This window comes from Corapipo altera, unplaced genomic scaffold (genome assembly GCF_003945725.1).
Source record: "Corapipo altera isolate COAL_440 unplaced genomic scaffold, ASM394572v1 55, whole genome shotgun sequence".
Classification (NCBI taxonomy): Eukaryota; Metazoa; Chordata; class Aves; order Passeriformes; family Pipridae; genus Corapipo; species Corapipo altera.
Genome location: NW_020884882.1, coordinates 11,674,579 through 11,695,721, shown reverse-complemented (window position 1 = coordinate 11,695,721; position 21,143 = coordinate 11,674,579). Strand labels below are relative to the sequence as shown.

Sequence of the window (21,143 nt, the reverse complement as noted above, 5' to 3'; positions counted from 1 at the left end):
CCCAAAAGGGCTCCGCGCCCCGCGGAGGGAGGAGAAGGCGGCGACACCTGCGCGGCTGCCGGATTTGCATTTCCCCCACCCTCCCCCCCCGTCGCTTTTTAATTTTTATTTTTATTTTTTTTAAATTTTTATTTATTTATTTTTAATAAGAGGGGAGCGGGGCGGGCGGGAGGCGGTGCGCGCCCTCCGCGGGCGCGGGGCGGTGCGGGCGGCGATGGCCTGAGCGGGGCGGCGGGTCCGCGCCCCCCCTCCCTCCCTTTCCCCCCGTCCCCGCGCACCTGCCGAGCGCGCCCCGCGGGCGCGGAGGATCGCGCAGCGCCATGTCGCGGGTCGTGCAGAAGAAGAACCACTGGTCCAGCCGGGTGCGGCAGTGCGCGCTGACCCGCGGGCCCGGCGGGCAGCTGGGCTTCGCGCTGCTCGGCGGAGCGGAGCACGGCGAGTTCCCCTACGCGGGCGCGGCGGCGGCGGGGGACGGCGAGGCGGCGCTGAGCGAGGGGGAGCTGCTGCTGGAGGTGCAGGGGGTCCGCGTCTCGGGGCTGCCGCGCTACGACGTGCTGGAGGTGATCCGGAGCTGCAAGGACCCCATCGTGGTGAAAGCCGTCCGACAAGGTGCGAGGGGGCCGCGGGGAGACGGGGCGGGACGGGGGGACCCGCTCGGCGCTGCCCGTGGGGGTGCCGGGCCGCTGCTGCGGTGCTGGGTGGCCAGGGGCGAGTGCGGTCCAGCATCAGCCCTCCGGGACAGCGCAGGGCCCCGGCAGAGTCGCGCAGCGCGGGTGTAAGTGCGCCCACCCGTGTGCGCACCTTTTGCGAGGGCACTGATGCTCAGGCATCATCGTCCCGATGATGACGATGATGAAGCTCATCGTCCTGAGCCCGTCTGCAGACACCCCGCAGTTCCCTGCCCTGCCTTAAGCGCAGTGAACAATTGCGTGAGACTTTCCCAAAGGAGCCGTCAGCGCTCCCTGTGGGGCACCCACGCGTGTCGGGAGGAACCCGGTGTCCATCTGACCTCTGGTGAGGCTGAGGCTACTCCACATCTGGGGGAATGTGGCAGATATCCTCTCCTCCAGCAGCTGAGCATCCTTTGGAACTGCTCGGTGATGACCGGAGTCTTGTTCAGAAAGTGCAGCGTGTGTTTGCCGGCTACCAGCGTGGGAAGGAAAAGCTTGGACCCTCCTGCATCTTCCCTCCCTGGCTGAAAGGCAGCTCAGGTTTCCCTTTCCCCCCTCCCCCGATTTGCCCTGGTGGGCTGGTAAGGGCACAACCGTGCTGCCCTGCAGTGCACAGGTGAAGGCATGCACAGGTAGCTCTCCGATTTGGCTGGGGAAGAGGATAAGGAAGAGTCCTCCCATGCTGGATTAAAAAAAAGCCACTTCACATCCGTGTACACTCAACAGTCGCTCAACAGGTTAGCTGACAGGCTTGGCTAATGGGCTTGAGATTTCCAGGGCAGGATTTGAGTTTAGTGCCAGGAAACTTGGTGCTGCTGAAGCCACCGAGGCTGCTTGGATGGGCAGGATGAGCAGGACTGCAGTCGGACACCAGGAGCTTTGTGAGGTGAAGGAGCATCCCGAGGTCAGCTCCAAGTGGAGGAAGGAAGGGAAGTTTTCTTTGTGTCGCCCAAGAGATTCCGTAGGGGAAAGTTTGTCATCCACACGTTTGCATCCCAAAGTTGGGGCTTTTGCTGCAGCTTTTGGTGTGAGATGGTTTGGGGTTTTTTTCTGTGCTTGGTTCAACCCAGCTGATCACTGCAGACAAAATTTATGGCCAGCTGGCAAGACTGTCACCTGAAGTCTTGTCCCTGGGCTTACTGATGAGCCGAAGGACTGCAGGCACTTGTTTCACAGCCATCCTTCAAACCTCCAGTGCCAGAGCAGATCGCAGTGCTGGGGTGTCTGAGAGGAGCTGAACTGTGGCTGTGCAGGCCCCCTCTGCCACCTGCCCCAGAGCTGATCTACCAAAGCACAGCTATTAGTTATTCCTTTCCAAGACTCAGTAGAAATATTCCAGCAAACAGTGTCAAACTCCCAACAAAAACAGTTTTCTTTAAGCAAATGTGTATTTTCCCTCCTGCGTTCCCTCTGCTTCACTGGGAAGTGGGAAGGGAAACTGAGCCTGCTGTTTTCCCTGCCCAGGCAGGAGGGGGAGAAAAGCATGAAGAAAAGTATGAGGAAATTAGGCAGAGGTTTTTTTTGGTTTTGTTTTTTTTTTTTTTTTTACATGCTGATTGTTTTAGCAGAAGTGTTAAAATAAAGCTTGTGGTGTTGCAATGTGATCGGTGTTGGTGGATGAAGGAAGGTGCATAAAAAAAGCCCTTCCCAACCAAGCAATTTGTGATCAAACTTTTTGTTATTTTGGAAACACGAGTTAATGTAAATAAAAACATGTCCTGGGAATATACTGCAAATGACAGAACGTGGTGGTAAATGTGTCTCAGCTCCAGGATATGGTCAAAAGAAGGGGCAGAGAGCTGAGTTTTAGCATATTGGTTGTGTTTACCTGAAAAACCCTGCTGGAAGTCAGGGCAGGCACTTGAACCTTGTATCATCTCATCTAGAGACAAGAACCAAGCACCTGGTAGGATTGTAGTTTCCTTTCTTTTTTTTTTTTCTTTCCACATATTTTTTTTAGTGCTTTATTAGCCAAGAATGTAGAATAGAAATAAATATTTGGGGTTTTTTAAATCATTAAATATTTTTGTGGTCTGGAAAGCAGTTCCTGTCAAGGATAGCCTGGCATCTGAGTGCTACTCTGTGCAGAGCAAGAGTTTTCCTCATGGATCAGGATCATAAGAGTAAAAAAGGAGAGTATTTTAATTAAAATACATTAGTTCTGTGTTGATTAAAAATCTCATTATGGGGATAGTAACTGTCATTCAATAGGAAGTGTGTGGCACTAGAGCAGACAGCAAAGGAGTGAGTGTGCAGATAAGATTGTTTTCAACTCTGATTCTCCTCCTCCTCACAGTTCTTAGTGCCTAATTGACTGGTGCTGAAGTGCTAGGGCAGTATTAACCTGGAAATGTATATGTTTTATTGCTTTGTCTGTTTTGTATGACATTTACAAGACTGGAAAAACAGGAAATTTACTATAAGTAACTCAGTCATCTGTAAGCATGAACAGAGAAAACAACTGTTCTGACCTTGCACTTAGTGAAAGAGATTGGGATGAGAAATGTAGGTAGAATAGGCTGGGCCTGGGCTTTATCATTAAACCAGAGTTTATAGATTTACAGGTTCATGTGCAATGGCTTTTCTTGCCTTTGTTAGTGGTATGTTTGAGTGGGTTCCCACAAAAAGGGGGAACCTGTATGAATTCTCTTAATGGGAGTAGTGGTATTGAATACTGCTCATATGGGATTTCTTGGTCCTTCACTTACCCCGTTAGAAAGAGTGAAGAAAGCTAAATGACTTTAATGAAGCTTTCCCTTTCTTTTCCCAGTATACAACCTTTTTTTGGTATTGTGATTGAGAAAAAAACTGTACCATTATAGTTGCCTGTTTTTGGGCAGAGAGAGGAAGAATCTGCTCCCATGTATCTTAGTAACTTTCAGAACTATCAAATGTGCGAAAAAACCTCAGTTAACATGTAGTGCTTTTATGACTGACTGTTTCCATCTTACATCTGTGCCTAAATTCTGATGAAATTGTCAATTAAGTCCTGTGCAGTTAATAAATGCATACTTATTATTACTTGGTCTGAGAATATGGAATTAATAGATTGAATTATAGGAGCAGTGGTCACATATTCTTGTGTAAAGCTGGCATTGCCTTAACACACTGATTTCTTGGCTGTATTGTGAATGTTGTATCTTCCTTGAATGCACTTCACATTTTTCAATATAGCTCACTTGGATAAACTGAAGCTTAAATAAAGTTATAAAATCAGGCACACTATTTCTTCTCATGGATCTTTGTTAACAGAGCCCAGCACAACGGAACAGAAGTTTATTGTGCTGTTCTCCACAATGGAAGAATTAAGGCTGTATATATAAAAAGTAGACTCTGATTTGTTTGAGACAAGGTATTTGGGTTTTCATTCTCCCTCACTGAGAGATGGGCACATTCAGAGAGATTTCCAGTTGCAGCCTTTTGTGCATTTTGCTTTTTGCTTCGGTAAGCTGTGCTAAATCATACCAAGCCAGATGCTTGGTATGGGAAACTGTCAAAATTAATATGTTTGTACACTTTTTTTTTTTTTTTTTTTAGTTCTCATTTCAATGCTTTGCTTCCCTAAAAAGTCTCAAGATCCCAATGTCTAAATGACCAATTGCTTTGAAACCAGGAGGTGCTGAGAGCAGTTTATGCAATTAATAAGTTTTGTAGGACTTTGCAGCTGGGGTGATCCCACAGTAAGGAGGAGTTGAGGGAGTTTGTGGGGGTTTTTTTTAGCCCTGTTCAGGGCAAACAGGAGCAGGCGTGATCCCAAACAGAAACAGTCACTGTTTACCCAGCGCTATCAGCTGCATTTGTTTCTTTTCAAACATTAACTTGACCCTAAGATAAATTCTGAAATACAGTGCAGTGACTCAATGCTTCAATGTCAGGCTGGCATCTGCTGTACATGAGATGTTAAACTCAGTTATGTATACTAATGTGAACAAAACCAGCTACTTTCAAAAAGTTTGTGTGAGCTGGTATTTGGATCTTTTCCTTTTATTTTCCTGAGAGAGCTTGTGAGATAATTCCTATTTGGTTTTGGAGGTTTTCTTTTTGTAAAACATTATTTAAAAAAAAATAAAAAGAAAAAAAAAAAAAAAGAAGGAAAAGTTGATGCATCTGTAAATTCCTGTGTGTTCAGTGGTTTAGCAAACCCAGGGAAGCAGAGTGTCACTTTGTAAGTGGTGATGCTGAACATCCCACGCTAAGTGCCGGTGCCTGGCGTTGCTGAGCCCTGCAGTGAGGGCTGGTGCCTGTGTGCTGCCCTGGGATGGAGCTGAGCTCGGGTTTGATGTGCAGGCAGCTGCCTCTGGGCCAGTGGAGGGAGAGGCTGTTTAGAGAGTGAGCTTTTGCTGTTCCCAGTGTACCTCTGCAGTGTCACGCATGAGGTCCAAAAAGTGTTTGCCTTCAGTCTTTGCCTGCTGAGTGCCAGTCACTCACACGGTGAATTCTGTAAGTTGTTTTTCCATCTGACCCAAATTCTTTCAGGACCCAAGTGGATTTGAAGGGAAGAGAAGGATTTGCCAGCTGAAAACTTGGGTGATGTTCATGCATTTTAGATTTATAAGGCCTGTTTTCAACTCTAACCTGTTGGGTGACCATTGGACTAGTCACTACTGAAATGTAAAATAAAAGAAGACAGAGTCTCTTTTTCTCTCATCTTGAACATGCTTTGCTACAAATCGGTAATCTTCTTTCTTTAAAGTAGTACTGCATTTAGTAGTCATGAAATGTGTATATCTTGTATTAAAATACTGCCATGAGGAAGACCTTATCTTTACTGTGCCTGAATTTACAGTGTAGTACCTGTCAGGATTTAGAAGCTGACCCTGCTTGTGGCAAACCAGTCATCCATCCTCTCCCGTGCCACAAGGTAGCACCCCAGAGATGGATGTTAGAGCTCAAGAGCCACATCTTGGCTGTTATAAAAATTTCCAGGAATTAATACGATCCTTTTAATGGCATGAAATGGGATTATGCTTTCCACAATAAAGTTAATCTTTCCACCCATTGAGATGGGACTCCTGGTTCCCTCTTTATGGCCAGTCAGATCACAGAGCAATTAAATCACAATTGTAGTCTAATTATGAACAGTCATTCAACATCGTTGCAAAATAAGATGTTAACACCATCCTGCATGTTGTTCTGTGTTTTTAAGACCGAGTTACAACTCCTGCATGAGTGAATTATTGACCTGCTATCATGAGATTTAAAATTCATCTTCCATGTTAGAAATTTAAGAACTTTTTATAACAGGTTTGAAAGCCAAAACAGCTCACTGCTGTTCCTGGGTTTGGGATTGTCATTTTCCTCTGGTTCAGGTCAGGCTGTGATCATTCATGCATCTCTTCTGGCTGTTTCTGTATCTCTTTATCTGATGCCTGAGAATTACACTTACTACTTTGGCAGCCTATGCATGTACAGGGAAACATTTGCCCCAGGGCAGCTACATTAAGGTGCAAAGATATTCAGAGTAGCACTTTTGTGGCTGTGCAGAACTGATGATTTGGGCTCTCACTCATTAGATTTCAGCATGGCTCAGTTTGAAGGTAATGTGGAAACTGAGAAGATCCTGCTACCTCAAGGGCTTTTTCTGTTGCATTAGCAAGGTCTGAGCTGTGGACAAGGGTAGGATCCTTGGGACCTCTTTTGAGGTTTTTTAAAATAATTGACCAAGTTTTTTATTTACATTCCTTTACTTAACTCCAGACACAAGCTATGCTTGCTAGTTATTTCAGGTGTTTGGTGTTTTTTTTTTTTTTACACTTCCTCTGGCTTTGAGTGGAACTCATAAATCAAGGCATTTGGTTTTGAGCTTTCCGTGCTTCAAGTGACTTAAATTTCTTGGTGAAAAGCACAGAGTAGGGGTTCTGTATGAGCAAGTGCCATAACTTCAAAAAGGACTATGAAAAATTTGAGGCAAAATGTTAGCTGAAGGCAGAGATGCTTACCGTGGGCACTCAGTGGTACTCGGAGAGCTGGTACTCAGACCTCTTCATCTTGTCTGAGCTCCCTCCAGCTCCATGTCCCAGTTACTGGAGCATCAAAATACAGATCCTCCTGGTCCGTATTTCTCCAGAGTTTATCTGTAGCTCAGCCGTGGACAAGATTTATTTTTGCCTTTTAGAAACTGAGTATGAAGTGACCTTTTTGCACCAAGGGCACAGGGATGGGTCATCCTCCCTGTGAGCTGTGAAGATCTTATCTGCTCCCGTTGCCCTGTCACCGGAGGCATCCCTGGCAGGACAGGGAAAAGCATCTCCTCGGCGCTGAGTGACAGCGCTGCTGAGCGTGCAGGACCGGCTCCTGCACAAACATCATTTTCACCACTATCATCATTTTCTCTGTCTCTATTGACACTCGATACTTTGTTTTCTCGGTTTGTGTTTCAGTCTCGTGCAGCTTGCCTTGGCGTAGCTGTCGTGGCAGTTTGACAGGTAAAGGCTTGGAGCCGGCAGCCCGGAGAGATCCACGGAATCAGTGCGTTTGGTGATTTAAGTTTGGGGTTTCCTGCGAGGATCTGGTGTTGGGAAACAAGCCTGTGCCTGGGATATCATCCAGAATTTGTTATCTACTGATCTGAGGGAGGGCTGTGGAAGAGGCTGCCTGTTTCCAGAGCAGTTTGGCAGCTTTTACATTGGGCTGGTATGCTGGCAGATGGGAACTTTTTTTTTTATTACTTTTTTTTCTTTAATTTAATTTTTTGCTTTTCCTTCTGAACCAAATAGGTGGGCCAGCATCTCTCTTGGCCCTGCAGGAGCAGCAAGGCTCTGGGTAACTGGGATATTTTAGTTGAGATCCACCCTTCAGTTTCCGAAGGTCAGACACTCCATCCATCCTCCCTCTTTTGACATTTTAAATGGTTTCCAGAGCTATTCTCCTGCTGCAGGCTGGAACGATGGCACCATGCTCTCTGCTAATTCCCAGTCCTGATTCTGGCATCATTTGTGCTGAACTGTTTTGTGTTAGTAATATTATTTAAACCTGCATAAATTCTTCTTCTTTTTTTTTTTTTTTTTTTCAGCTGCCCCTAGTAGACCTTGGAGAAACAAAATAATTTTTTCTTCAGGTCCTGATGTTTTGGGTTACATTCTTGGCTTTTGGCTAAGAGCAGTTCCAGTTTTTATAGTTGACAGGGCTTGTATCATAACTTAAAAGAAAAATAAGGCTTTTTTAAAATATTTTTTGAATTTCATTGACTGTTCTCTATCAGACTAAACAATAACACTTATTACACAGTGTGAAAATAATGCAAAGTGCCCTGTCTTGGTAATGGAACAGGAAATAAAAACAAACAAAGCCTTTGGGATGACTTGCAAAGTGGAACAGATGCCCTTACAATTGCAAGGCATTTGAATAAGGAATCAGTTTTGCATGGTTTGCTAATCCTTCAGTAAAGAGTTCATTGTCTTGGATTATACATCTGTAATTTTGGAACCCTGAAGTCAGTGCCTCAGTACAATTAGGTTGGGAAGAGACTGATTTTTCTTCATATCCTTAATCTCAGTGGCTTGTTCTTTAAGGGGAAAACCTCAGCTCTGGGTTTTTCATTTAGTTATTAACAAAAAGCCTTTGAGAAAGAAGCTGCCTAAAATCCAGCCACTCCCTCAACACAAACAAAGCTGTGCAGATACTGTGTACTTTCAAAAAACCTCAACTTTGATGTTCAACCTGTCTTTTTCCAGTGATGCAGATCCTGCACTAGGTGGGTGTTAGTCCAAACCGATGACAGACACAGATGTCTCGGTTTTTTTTGGATGCATAAGAGAGAGGAGAGTTACCTCCCAAACAGGCTGAACTGGACAGGTGAGGACCTGGGCTGCAGAATAACTGTGAAAAGATTTTTCTTTAAAAAAGCAAGGAACGTGGCCATCCTCCTGCTTTCCCAAAGATGCAACTAGAACTCACAATTAGCAATTTAAATGGCAGGGATACTGGTGGGTGCTCCCGGGGCTTGGACTTGCAGAGGAGCAACTCACTGGAGCCTTGTGGGAAGCCAGGGATGATGGCTGGAGGAGAGCTGAAGAGAGATGGGTGGCAGGAGATACATAAATGATACCAAAAGCACTGAGTTGAGGAAAGGTTTTCCTGGTCACTACTGGGTTTGTTACTAAGGCCATCTCTAAAAGTAGAGGCAACTGAGTCCTTTCTGCAGGACCAGTCAGGAGCATGGCTGTCTTTCCAGCTGATGGCAGACCCCAGTTCCAGAGCAGTTCAGCCCACCCATCTTCTTGTTCTGGGCCTACTAGAGAGCTGGAGAGGGACTTTTTACAAGGGCATGTTGTGATAAAACAAGGGGGAATGGCTTTAATCTGAAAGAGGGCAGAGTTAGATTAGATATAAGGAAGAAATTCTTCACTGTGAGGATGATGAAGCACTGGCACAGGCTGCCCAGGGAAGCTGTAGCTGCCCCATCCCTGGAAGTGTCCAGAGCCAGGTTGGACAGAGCCCTGAGCCACCTGGGCTAGTGGAAGGTGACTCTGGCTGTGGTGGGGGGTGTTGGGACTGGATGATCCTTATGGTTCCTTAGAACCTGAAGGATTCTGTGACCCTGTGATGCAGCTTTGCTGTTGAATATCCTGTTAGGATGTGGTGCCTAAACTAACTCCTGCTCCTCCAGGACAGCCACACAGCTTCCCTGCACAGCGCAGGGACAGAGGGGGGGCAGGGACAGAGGGGGGATGTGTAGCACAGCCCCAGGGGAGCTCATCCCCAGGGAGCCAGGGTGGGGAGGAAAAGTCTGCAGTGTGGCTGAATTTGGGGACACTGTTGTCTCCAAGCTGAGTCCCCCCTTTGCAGTGCTGGTGCCTGGGGAAGGGACAGGATGCCTGATGGGGCTTTGGCAGCCACCGGTCCAGGACAAGCTTTGTTCTCTCCCTGTCCTGAGGGTGAAATAAAAATTAGTCTGATGCAAAACAAAGAATCATGTCTTTCTCTTTTCCCTGGTATGCATTTTTCCTTAAACAATGAAGTGACTAATATAGAGTATCTTTTTAATGTGCTCTGGTTGTGGTTGAGAGGAGCAGCAGCAGCCTGGCTGCATGAACATGTCTGGAGGCTCTGCTGCCTGCACAACAGGGACTCTGAGGATCTCGGAGTCAGTTGTTTCTGAATAAAATCAGTAAGTTGTTTGCTTATTGGGAGGGGATGGCTTGCTTTGTTGTTGTTAGATTGTCTTCTGCTGGTACCACAGCAAATGTTGCGTGTTAGTTTTATGTGCAAATACCAAACTTGCTTAGCGATGCTATACAGTGTTTTGTTAACTTTTGTGTAGTCTGTGTGCACTGTGGAGTCCTCCCTGTCACCTACTGTCTGTCTGCTGTTATTAATCAGCCCGTTTCCAAACGGAGATCTGAGCTGACAAATGCTTTTATACATGTGCCATAGCTGTATTATCCCATGTTCTTGCTTTCCTTTTTTTTTTTGGTGACAAGGTACAGGCATGCCGAGATTGTATTTTTGTCTTAACTAAACCATAGTCTGTATAAATCCCTCATGTTGCAGGAAGCTTTGTTTGCTACAGATGGAGCAAGGCAGTTGCACCTCCAGTAGTGTCTGTGTCTGGCTTTCTTTCTGCCTCTTTCCGTGAGAGGCACAGAACTGCTCCGGGCAAAATCCAGATGGGTGTTGGGGATATCAGGGCTGTTCCTGTTCTAAGGGTTGGCTGCTCAGTGAGGTTACATATAGGGGAAAGTTTTATATCTACGCACATCTGCACCCAGTTTAAGAGGAGGAACTTGTGAAAATATTGTGTCACCTATCAAAATAGTTTGAATTCTTGGGTAAGACTCTTAGAATATGTGAGTGGTGTGTATGAACGAGTATATATATATATTTAACTTTTTCACTTTAACATCCATATTGTCAAATGCTGCTTGAGTGAAAAGTTCCAGAATCTCTTCTTCTCGTCTCTTTATTTTTCCATATTTAATGAAAACTAATCCCATGACCTTGGCAGCTCAGGTTGTTAAAAAGCCGGAACCATAGATTTCACCATAAGTGGTAACATTTTTTGTTGGAACAGCTATTTGAAAGCTGAAGAGTATGAAACCACCACCATTATGGCTGAGTACAGTTCCCATGCCATTACTTCACCATGGGATGCACGGGCAGCCTCTGATCCTGTAGGAACATTTGAATTCACTGTTGTGGTGGTTCTGTGGTGAAACTGTTTCGGTGATACTTGTCCTGTAAATCATCTGCAGGAACATGTTGGTTTTGAGAGACAGCTCGCCCATGAGACCTCACTTGCTCTTGGGTTATGCGATGCAGCTGCTGAAGAAGATCCAGGTTCCCTTTTCCTGGCAAATGCTGGGGGCAGCTGCTCTCTAGGCCTTTGTCTGGTCCCTCTGAGTCATTTCAGAAGTGCAGAAGGGAAAACTAGAGCACACCTTAAACTTTATCTGGGAAAGGTGCCCAGTTTCACCATGCACAGAGATCTCTGGCATTTCAAAGGCAATAAAATGTCATTTAGCTCCCTCATTCCAGAGGCAGGTGGCAGTTACACTTTAACACAAGGTCATTCCTTAATGAGGATGAGAAAAGTGGTGAATACTTGGATGCATGATGGCAATATTTCAAGCTCAATAAAGTGTGGGGCCCTCTTGTGCCAGGCAGTGCATGGATGCAAGGGAGTTGTCCCTGCCTGGATGCTTACAGGGGAAGGGTGAGAGCTACAAAGACCCCAAGTGATGTGAGGAGGGGGAAAGCCAAGCACAAAAGCTGTGTGGCTCAGTTGAGATGCTTGTGACAAGACTGTGTACCCACAAATCTTGGCTCCCTGTTGCTGTTCTGTGTGGCCCTACTGCTTCCCAGACTCGCATTAAAACAGAGAAAAAGGATAAATTACTTTAACTGGAGCAGCTCCTTTCTGCAGTGCCGGGCTGTCCTGCTCAGGTGGAGCTTTGCCATGACAGTACTTCCATAAAATACCCTATAGGTTTTTTTACTTTGTGCTTGTAAAGCATGTCAAAGGCTGAAATTTTTATCTGCAAAAGAGATGACTCAGGGACTACCCAGGGTGGCTTTTCCATTTATTTTTGTTTTCTGTGGCCAATTTTCCAGTTCTATTAGTTGATGCTAGAAATACACACGTATCAGTTTTTCCAAGACCTAAATATGAAGGGGTTTTTTTACACAGTTCTGAGCTAGGATAGGATATCTTTGTCCCATTGCAGACTGGTAAATTTGGATCTGCTGAAGTTGTTACACATGAGAAAAGCCCCAGTAAAAATGAGAGTGCTTAAATTTAAGCATGTACTAACGTAATACATTGCAGAGGGCTTTTTGTATCTGTCTGTAAAAGCTGCTATAATCAGCACTGAGGCTTGCCTAAACCAGTGTGGAAATTGCTGTTTGCCTAAAAAGCCGGGCAAGTTGTCACAATCCCAACATTAAAAGGCTGCAGTGGATTAACCAAAACCTATTTCAAATTGATTTACTGCAGCTGATGCGTAACTCAGCCTGGTCATCTGCGTCCTGCCAGGGACTGCTGTGCTCTGTGCTGATTTGACTCCTGAGACCAAGTGGCTGAGTTGTCATTGCATCTTGCAGTGTTGGTGCTGCCTGCTCTCCCCCTGAGGATGCTGGGGAAAACAAGGAAACCTTGGCTCCCAAACTGACTGGCCACAGTTAGCTTTTATTTCCAGTATTCTTCTCTCGTTTAGTACAGTGTCTGCTGTAGCAGATCCCGGATGGGATCTTGCCCCTGGCAGGGAGTACAAGCATTTTTCCACAGTGCAATTGAGTTGGCAGGGAAGGTTCCATCAGCTGCTTGACTCAGGATGTGCTGGATTTCTGACAAAGAGTGTTTCTGCTGCCTGCAGCACCTCCTGCCCTCCAGGCCTGGGGTGTGTGCTCAATAGGAAAATTCAAACCTTTTCTTTAAAAAGTTAGGGACTTTCTGAGCAATCTTACAGACTTTAATTAAAGCTGATATTCCTCTTTTCCTGTATTGGTTGCAGGTGGAGGTGGATTTTACAAATAATACGTCACCCAGATGACTTTTGCTGCTGTTCTACTCTGGTTGCTCCATTTTTGTAAACCTCAAGCATCTCCCCAGCAACCTGTGGGCTTTGTCAGGCAGAGCCTGCTCCTCCCTAAGCTCGGGCTGAGCAAAGCCTTCCCAGTTGGTGATTAGATAAGCATCACTAACTGATAAACAAAACTTCATCAAGGCCTCTAAAGGACAGACCTTTCATGTATTGGGACACAGCAGCAGCACTGCTGAATTCTGATAGCTGTCTGAACCAGTGGCAGGAACAGTGGGGAATATTTAATGCCTATTTATTTTTCCTCAAAGTCCCTGATGTAGAAGAGACCTCAGCATTATTATGCATTGCAGTGGGTCATGTTCAGAGGCCTTTTTGCCATAAAAACATTGTTTCTAGCTCAAGTTTAGCAAAAAGATGCTCTCGGACTCAGCTCTCTATGAGATGATATTGCACATCGATGCCTTGTAATATCCAGATGAGCTTTAAGCTGTAATATTCACAGAAAATATGTCTGAAGCTTCCCCTTCTTGGAGGTAAAAAAGCAATATTCACACTTCTTAGTGATGGTTCACCAAGATGCCTGAAATTGAGTTAAAAAAAATACGGAATGGTATTTGCTTTGTTTTCCCCTTCTCTTAACCCTGCATTTCCTCTTCACTGGTCAAATCAAACGGCAGTGACATTTCAAAGTCTTCCTGAATGGCAAAATTAGAAATATTCCTTTTCTAAGGAGTCTGCAGAGGTAGTTTAAACATTGCATGTAGCCGCTCCGGTAGGAAGTTGTTTAACTTGTCGAAATCTCTCTTTTACTACAGAACCTCTATTGAAAATGACAAATTGCTTAAAGCAGTTTCCATGTTAGTCTTTAAAAAATTCAGTTTCTTTCCACCCAGAACACGTGGAAGGCATTTGTGCACTTGCCTGTCTATTTCTCTGTCCTAAGCCTCACATTCGGTGTCTTTGGACTTCATGTAATTTTCTCATGCAGCTGCTGGGGTTTATGTTTTCTTCAGCTTTCTATTGAATTGGATTTCCCCCTGCCTTAGCTTAGCTTAGCCAAGGAAAGTCAAATATCTGTCTGGTTCAGACTTTGGGGATCACGGAGAGAGCAGAGGAGGGACCCTCCAATGTGTTTGCTTTTTAGAAGTGATGTTCAGAGCATTACAAAATCCATAATTTAAGCTGTAAAGTCTGTATCCGCAGCCAAGTTGTTGTAATGTCCTTTAAAAGCGTTGAGCAGTGTTAATGCTTCACAAAATGCCAAAACATCTTTTGCTTAAATGTTTTCAACTACTTCTCTGTAGCTGTCACTGTAGCAAAGAACATGCATGGCAGGTACCAGATACAGAGCACACAGCTGGCTGTAACTGCTGTAAAACCAATTAAAAAGCATTTGAAAAGGTTTTTTTTTTCTTTTTTTTTTTTTTTTTTTTTTTTTTTTTTTTAATTAAAGAAAGATTTCAAGTTGTCATTGTGCTCAGGTGGCCCTGCACAGAGCAGCACGCTGTGTGGTGTGTAGCCCATGAGGATGTATTGGCAAGCCTTGCATCTGGGCTTGTGAAAGGAGAGGGTGCAGGAGAGAGATGAGTCTCCTTAGCAATGCTCAGTAAATGTCAGGCTCTGAAAATAAGGTGGGAATTATATTTCTGAAACCTTGGCAGGCCGAGGTGAGGCTTCCTGTGCTCTTCCTTTTGCCTGCAATGGGTTGCACCAGTGTATGAGTTTGCAGAGCTGCTTTTTGGTGGCCCTGCTGCAGGTCCCGTGGCCAGAGATGGGTCCGTCCCCAGGGCCATGAGCAGGTCGAGTGCATGTCCACCAGTGTCCTCCAGCCCTGGCTGAAAGGCAGGCTGTGGGCTGCACCCAGGTCTGTGAAATCCAGGGCACAAACTGTTCCCTGTCTGACTGGAAGGTGCTTTGTCCCAAATGGCATCAGATGAAAAGGAATCGGCATTGCCCCATTGCTCTGCTTGAGACAACCCTGTTGCTCAAGAGGGATGATTACTGAGTTAGACAGCAGTCAGGAGGGGATTTGAGGACAATCCAGATGCTTTTTCTATAACTTGAAGGCATGTCATATCCTGGCATTTCTATTTTTACCCTCTTTTCTCTTAATACTTTTTGTGTTTTATCTGCTATGATCCCTTCATTTGTGGCAGGTTTGGACCGATGTGATATTTTGACTTTCTTTTGTAGCCATTTATTTGTTGACATTTAATGTTTTGCTACAGTGTTGCTTTTTTCCTCTGAAGTGGTATTTAAATAAAGTAACAGTTACAAATTTTCTGAGTTCTGTTTTTGTTTTCCTTTTCATGAGTGGTTCGGGAAATTTACCTTGTGCTGGATGCTGTTTTCTTTTGTGGAGGATGTGTCAGAGCAGATTCAGGTGAGCCATCCTCTCAGTTGCTTTCCTGATGCAAATACTGGTTGATATAATCTGTTTCAGAAAATAGCATTAGAAACAGGCATCCGCTGGGAAGAATAACTCGTTCCTGGGAGAGTGTCCTGATCTCTTGTAGGCAGAGGGCAGTTTATGCCTGGAAGCTGGAGGCTTTATGCACCTTGTTTGTAGTGTTTGTTGTCTTTTGTGGAATATTGGATGCCGCCTTCGGCTCTTGTTACGTGAAGAAATGTCTGATCCAGTTCTGAATCGTGCAGAGCTCCCTGATGTCAGGCATAAAATATTTTTTTAATGGATATTAAACCTGCCTTGCCGGCTGTTTTGTCTCTGGCCAATAAAATCAGTGCACCCCAAAATACCCTGCAGGTAGAGATACCTATTTCAGAACCAGCTTCTTTAGTTATGTAACAAAGTGAGAGCTTTAGTGCCTTTCCTCTTGCAAGGGTTTTGGATCACTTTCTGCTTGTCCAGCAGCCAGTGTTGTCACAGGCAGAGCTGGGTCGCTGTTGTGTTCCCACAGTTACATACCTGTGGTTGATTATTAACCCATTTAATAGTGGTGCCATGTTTACTCTGACCTTTTTTCTTTCCTGCTCTCCAATCACAATCCAGATTAAAGGCAGCCTCTTCCGAGCAAAACACTGGAGTTAATATTCCACTGGAGATGTGCTAATAATCCTCCTTGTTACTTGTGTGGAGAAAAATGAGCTCACTGTGTTTGATTTAATATCTCAGGTCAAGAGAATGCACCAAAATGTAAGAGCAAATGCCTTTAAAAAGCACATTGAGCTCATGAGTGCAGGTCCCTGATCAGCAGCATTTGTCATAATTGACATACCAGCAAAATGTTGAGGGTTTTTTTTAGGAGGGTCTGATTTTTAGAGAGTACAGACCCACATTCTGTGTGGATTTGCACAGGCTGAGAGGGTGGACAGACACAGGTTCTGCCTCAGCCTCAGTGTTTGGAAGGGGCCCTATCCTACTTTGTTCCCCATCCCTGCTGGTGGCTTTTGCAGGATGAGTGATGCCAGGGTGCTTAGCTGGGGATGTGGGTCCTGGGACAGCTGCTGGATGTTGGCAAGGTCAGATCTAATGGCAGCGAAGGCACTGTCCTGCTGTGGCCTGTTTTTGGGGCAGGAGGAGGCTGCAGGGCTGTGTAAGCAGGGACTCGTCCCTCTGCCAACATGTGTATGCTTGCAGGGTTCCTAGGTATGGGCATGGCAAATCACACAGCATTAAAGTTAATGAACCCTCATGCAATTTTAACTAGAATGAAAACTGTTGCAAAACTTAAGCACTGAATAACACCAAAGCGCATTTTCCTGGGAAGAGGTGGGTGTTTGTGGAGCCACTGAGGCTTAGCTCCTGCATTGCTCCCCTTTCAAAGATGACATGTTTTGATTTATCTTCCTTCCCCAGAACCTCCTTTCAGTCTTATAAAAGCAGTGCTTATCATCACTGTTGTTGGGAGCCCGTGCAGCAGTTTGAGTTACTGCCTTTCCCTTTCTAGTGCCGTGTAAGCGAGCATAAATCTGTATATTACACCAATTTACATTTGGTGGGATTTGTCCTGACATGTTCCAAAGCTTCTGACTCTTGATTCGCTGTATGAGCAACTTCTTTAATATGGAGCCCTGGGGATAAGGCCCAATTTAAAATAAAGTTGTGCAGGTAAAAGCAGAAAAGCATGGACTGTATGCCTGTGGTCTGCAACTAAACTAACTAAGGAGTTTAAATTCTGCTCTGCATTTCATCTTGAGTGCTGCACTCCTGAAAGCAATGCCAGCTTCTGGCCTCAGCCTTGCCTTAGCCAGGACAGAAGCCATTGGATGCAAGTGCCTGGGATCTTACTGTGGGAAGAGGCTGACAACAGCAACTCCTCAGCTGCTTGCAGGATGAGACTGTCTTGCTTTTCTCATGTGTACTACTTTTATTTAGGTTAGCCTGGATTTTTGAATTGAAAGATGTATAAACATATCACTTTCAAGTTCTTATTGGTGTGGTTTTTGGGTTGTGTTATTATTTTTTATGTATTTTTACTCTGCCTCGTGTGTGTTTCTTTGTTTGGGTACAAGGTAGTTTAAAGTAAACTATAAAACTTCCATTAACTCCATCAAGGGATAGCAATGAGCCCCAGCTACCTCTGTGAAATACCTTGGCTTGAAAGTTTACTACATTGGCTTTATGAGATTCAAAGCTTTTTGCCCCAGATGAAAGGAAAGCTTTGCTGTAAAATCCTGTTCCTTACTAATCTGGCTGTTCTGAAGTTAGATGCAAACTAACTTACTGTGTGCTTTGCAAACCTCTAAGGGAGAAGTTGGACATATGTGTGAATAACTGGATGATATATTAAATAAATGAAGCAAGGAAATGTGCCATCATCACTTTATAGAGACTTCTGTCATTTGGGACTGATTTTTCAAAGAACCTAATTTCTAATTCTAGATAATGAGGTTTTTAAATATGTACTGAGCCTCTTACAATCAGTATCTCTAAAGGGCCAGATTTTTAGTGATACCTAAAATATATAAGTTTCTTATGGAGGATTATATATATATATATATATATATATGCACATAGAAGAAATTCATCCCTATAGAGTCTACAGCTAGAAGCTTTAGGGAAAAAACTTAGTCTACTACCAGTTTTGGGCTAACACTTTATTTTTCTTAGATACTTTTGTAATTCTTTTTATGGATACTGAATTGCTTCTGTGACACACCACGTTGCAGACAAGGGCAAAAGTTTAGCAATCTGCAGTGCAGAAGGGCTGATTTCATTGCCAGCTGCTGATTCTGGCTGCGCAGCTCTTGTACCAGCCAATTAAACCCACACTCATTACAGCCTTTGTGGTTTGGAAGTGAAGTGTTCCTGCCTTTAACTTGTAGTTTTACAGGATGTTGGTTTAGGCTGGAGGTTTGCAAAGCTTGAAATCTTATATTTTCCTCTGGTGTGTGCTCCAGGGGTAGAGGAGGTGAACAAGGAGAGCTACACGGAGAGTGGTGTACTCTGAAGTGGGAAGGTGTGCCTCTCTCTTAGAGCACCATGAACCTGCAGTCACCTCCTAAAATTTTCATGAAATACCGTAGTACCTGGTGTACCAAGCTGCTGTAGATAGGAGTGGTGTCTACTGTAGTGTTGATCTTGGAAAAAAAAAATGTCTGGTGCTGTAGGAAGTGCTGAGCATCCCTTCATAAGCATATTCCTTCAGCTCCCCAGCCACAGATTTCTGCCCTCTCTTGTGGGGAAATCCTGCCATGCTTGCAGACTGCTTTGGGAAAGCTCTGGGCAGAGAGAGGGAGGAGGCAGAGATGGAAGAAGAATGTGACCCTCTGAACTGTTACTGGTGGCTGTGCTATTTTAAAGTCAAACTTAATTTTTAGCTTTTTATAAACAAATGTCTGTGCCAGCTTCTTCTGTAGCTCTGAAATCAGTTGTGTCTGCAGCTCCATGGCTGTATCCTCCATTCCATGGGTGCTACAGGGAGAACAGCTGACCTTTCCTTCCCCAAATGCCTCTTGGCACTTGGGAGGACCTTTGGAGAGGTGCTTTGCAGAGGGTTTAAACCCTCCAGCTCTTCTGAATGTTGCACGACAGCTGCTTTATCCCGGGGTAAAGAGATGTAATGGATGAAGTAAGATGCTGTACTCATTGCAGGTTACTATGGGAGCTGGTGTCCTTCATCCATGACCCAAGGGACTGTCTTTGCCCCCCAGTGCTTTCATATTTGACCTGGAAATGCAGTATTTGCCTTGGAAATGCAGTGTGCTGCACAGGCAGGGAAGCAGCAAGGATCTCGTCTCTCAAGAGAGGGTTAGTGATGTTTAGTTTTCTTACGACATTATTGCCCTGTTGATTTTAACTTGGAAACTTCAGTGAAAACCACACACGCTGCTGTGAAAATTCATACTTAGTAACAAGTAAACAAGTGATCCAGCAAGTCTGACTGACTCAGGAAATTCCCTCCAGACCTTGCAGGGAGGAGGAGCTTTGCATTTTTCTTGTCCCGTGTTTATTTTTAGTCTCGCCTCTAACATTGCTGATAGTACCATTACAACCCTGCAGATTAAAGTCCCAGCATGGGGCAGAGTTGAAAGAACGATGCTGCAAAGCAGTCAGAACCTCCAGGATTTTGCAGCAGTGTCATGCTACAGGCAATTAATTTAGTCCATTATTTGCCTGCCTGGGCACAGCTCAGTGCCACAGCTCAGTGAAAGTCTCTGATTTCCTTGTGCACCTCTTGTCAGAGACAGTGTTTTCAGTGCTGACTCTATCCTTGTGACTTGAAAGTGCTGTGTTTGTGGTGCTAATATTTTGGGTGTTACAGCTGTCTTTTTAGGCCCCTTTTCCCCCCAAATGTATTTTGCACTTGCTCTGAGAGTGTGTTGTGTTTTGGAGTGGGAAGACAAGAGTTTAAGTCTTGTACAGCTCCCATGACTGGTAACCTTGATCTGAAGCAATCAGTAACACAGAGCTTTGGGTGGTGTTGGAGAGGACAGTCTTGACAGCAGCACCCATCTGTAAGACCAGATGATTTACCCAAGAGCTTTTGACATTTCAGAGAGGCCCTTTTATTACCAGGGCTGGCTGTATTAGTCTGAGTCAACAGAAGGGTATTGAAGTCATGTAATGGGTTTTTGGGTTTTCTGAGTCTTCGTTTGCCAACCGTTAGTCAAAGTCCCTAGAGATGGCAAAGGACATTATTCAGGACTGCCTAATGCTTGAAAACTCCTAGAAATAACAGTTTATTTTAAGAGCCGATATTTAGTCTGGGTTTTATTGCACCCAGGAAGCAGTTTTATCAGAAATAGCTGAATCTGAAGACGTTTATGCTCTGCAGCAATAGAATCTGTACCTGCTCTGCAATGAGAGAGGTGTTGGAACAGATACAAACACTAATTGCCTGTGAAGGCTGGGGAGTGTCACTGTTATTTGGGCAGGACAAGGTTTGGGCAGCCTGTGGCAGGCAGAGCATCACTGACAGGGTCTGGCCACCACAGGGAGGGGTAATGCTGGACCCAGAAACAGGCCATCCAAAGCTGGGCTGCCTTGGCTTGCAGAGTTGCTCATCACCTGGCCAACCTGCTTGTCTGCTCCCCTGGGCCAAGCCCTGTGCTCTGTGAGGGCTGTGAATTTGAAGGTGGCTGCTTAGCTCTTTCCAGCACCTCATGGATATACCTTAAGGCATGTCCTCACATAGTTACTGAGAAGCCTAATTCTGTATTTGAACATTCCCTAAGACTACTTTTCCTTAGCCTTGAGTAGGGGAGCTGTTCCAAATTGGAGAAAATTGCCGTGTCCCAGGGACCATGTCCAAGAGACAGCCCATGCCTGCTCAGCAGACATGGTCTTGTCAAAGTAAGGTGAGGCAGAGGGCAAAAGACCTTGTGGATACTCAGCGGTATCTTACCTGTGTCTTGGTCATTGTTAATGATCCTTGTGAGTTTTCTGAGTTGATTTGACTTCTGATAATGTGACTTTAGGGTGAGTGGGAAGGGTTCGCAGGAGGTCCAAACCAGCACGTACTATTTGGTATTTTCATTATCAGAAGGGACCAGTTAACAATGGTGGGACATGGTGGGAATGAGGGGCCTGACTGCGCTCAGATGTGGTTCTGCTGCTACCCTGTGTTTGACCAAAATGTCACAAATCTCCTGGACTGTGGAGAAGGAGCCTAGTCTAACACCAGAAGCCTGAAGAACATGTTTGAAGACAAGACCAACTGCTTTGCTGTTTGGGGTTTTTTGCTGTAGACTTCTGCCAAACACCTGCAGGCTCTGATCAGCCTCTTTATACCTGAGCAGTCTTAACAAAATAATTTTTCTTTTTTTCAGCCATTTCAGTTGAACTGGCTGTTGGGTTTGCTTTATTTTTAAACAAAGCAAGATCTCTGGGGACTGGTGCCTGTTGGAGTCTCTTTGCGATAACATAGAAAGGTTCTCAGTTAAAATGCAGCTGAAAAATAATTTAAAAATGCAACAGTATGCACAGGGATGGTTACAGAACCTGAGGAGATCTGTTTCTTTACTTGGGAATCTTGGATTAAAATCTGTTGTTGCAAGAAAATCCAAATGACAAGTTTTATTCAGGCTC

The 21,143-nt window shown here is 44.9% G+C and overlaps 1 protein-coding gene across 29 annotated transcripts in view; it reads left to right on the top strand.

Annotated features, from left to right (window-relative positions):
* Positions 1-305: 305 nt before the first annotated feature.
* Positions 306-21,143, top strand: part of MAGI1 (membrane associated guanylate kinase, WW and PDZ domain containing 1) — a 336,815-nt gene continuing 315,977 nt past the window's right edge. For all 29 annotated transcript variants that reach the window (XM_027640098.1, XM_027640082.1, XM_027640100.1 and 26 more), the window contains exon 1: positions 306-609. In XM_027640098.1, coding sequence (XP_027495899.1) covers positions 321-609 — 289 coding nt within the window. In that variant the 5' untranslated portion in view covers positions 306-320. The remainder of the gene's footprint in view (positions 610-21,143) is intronic.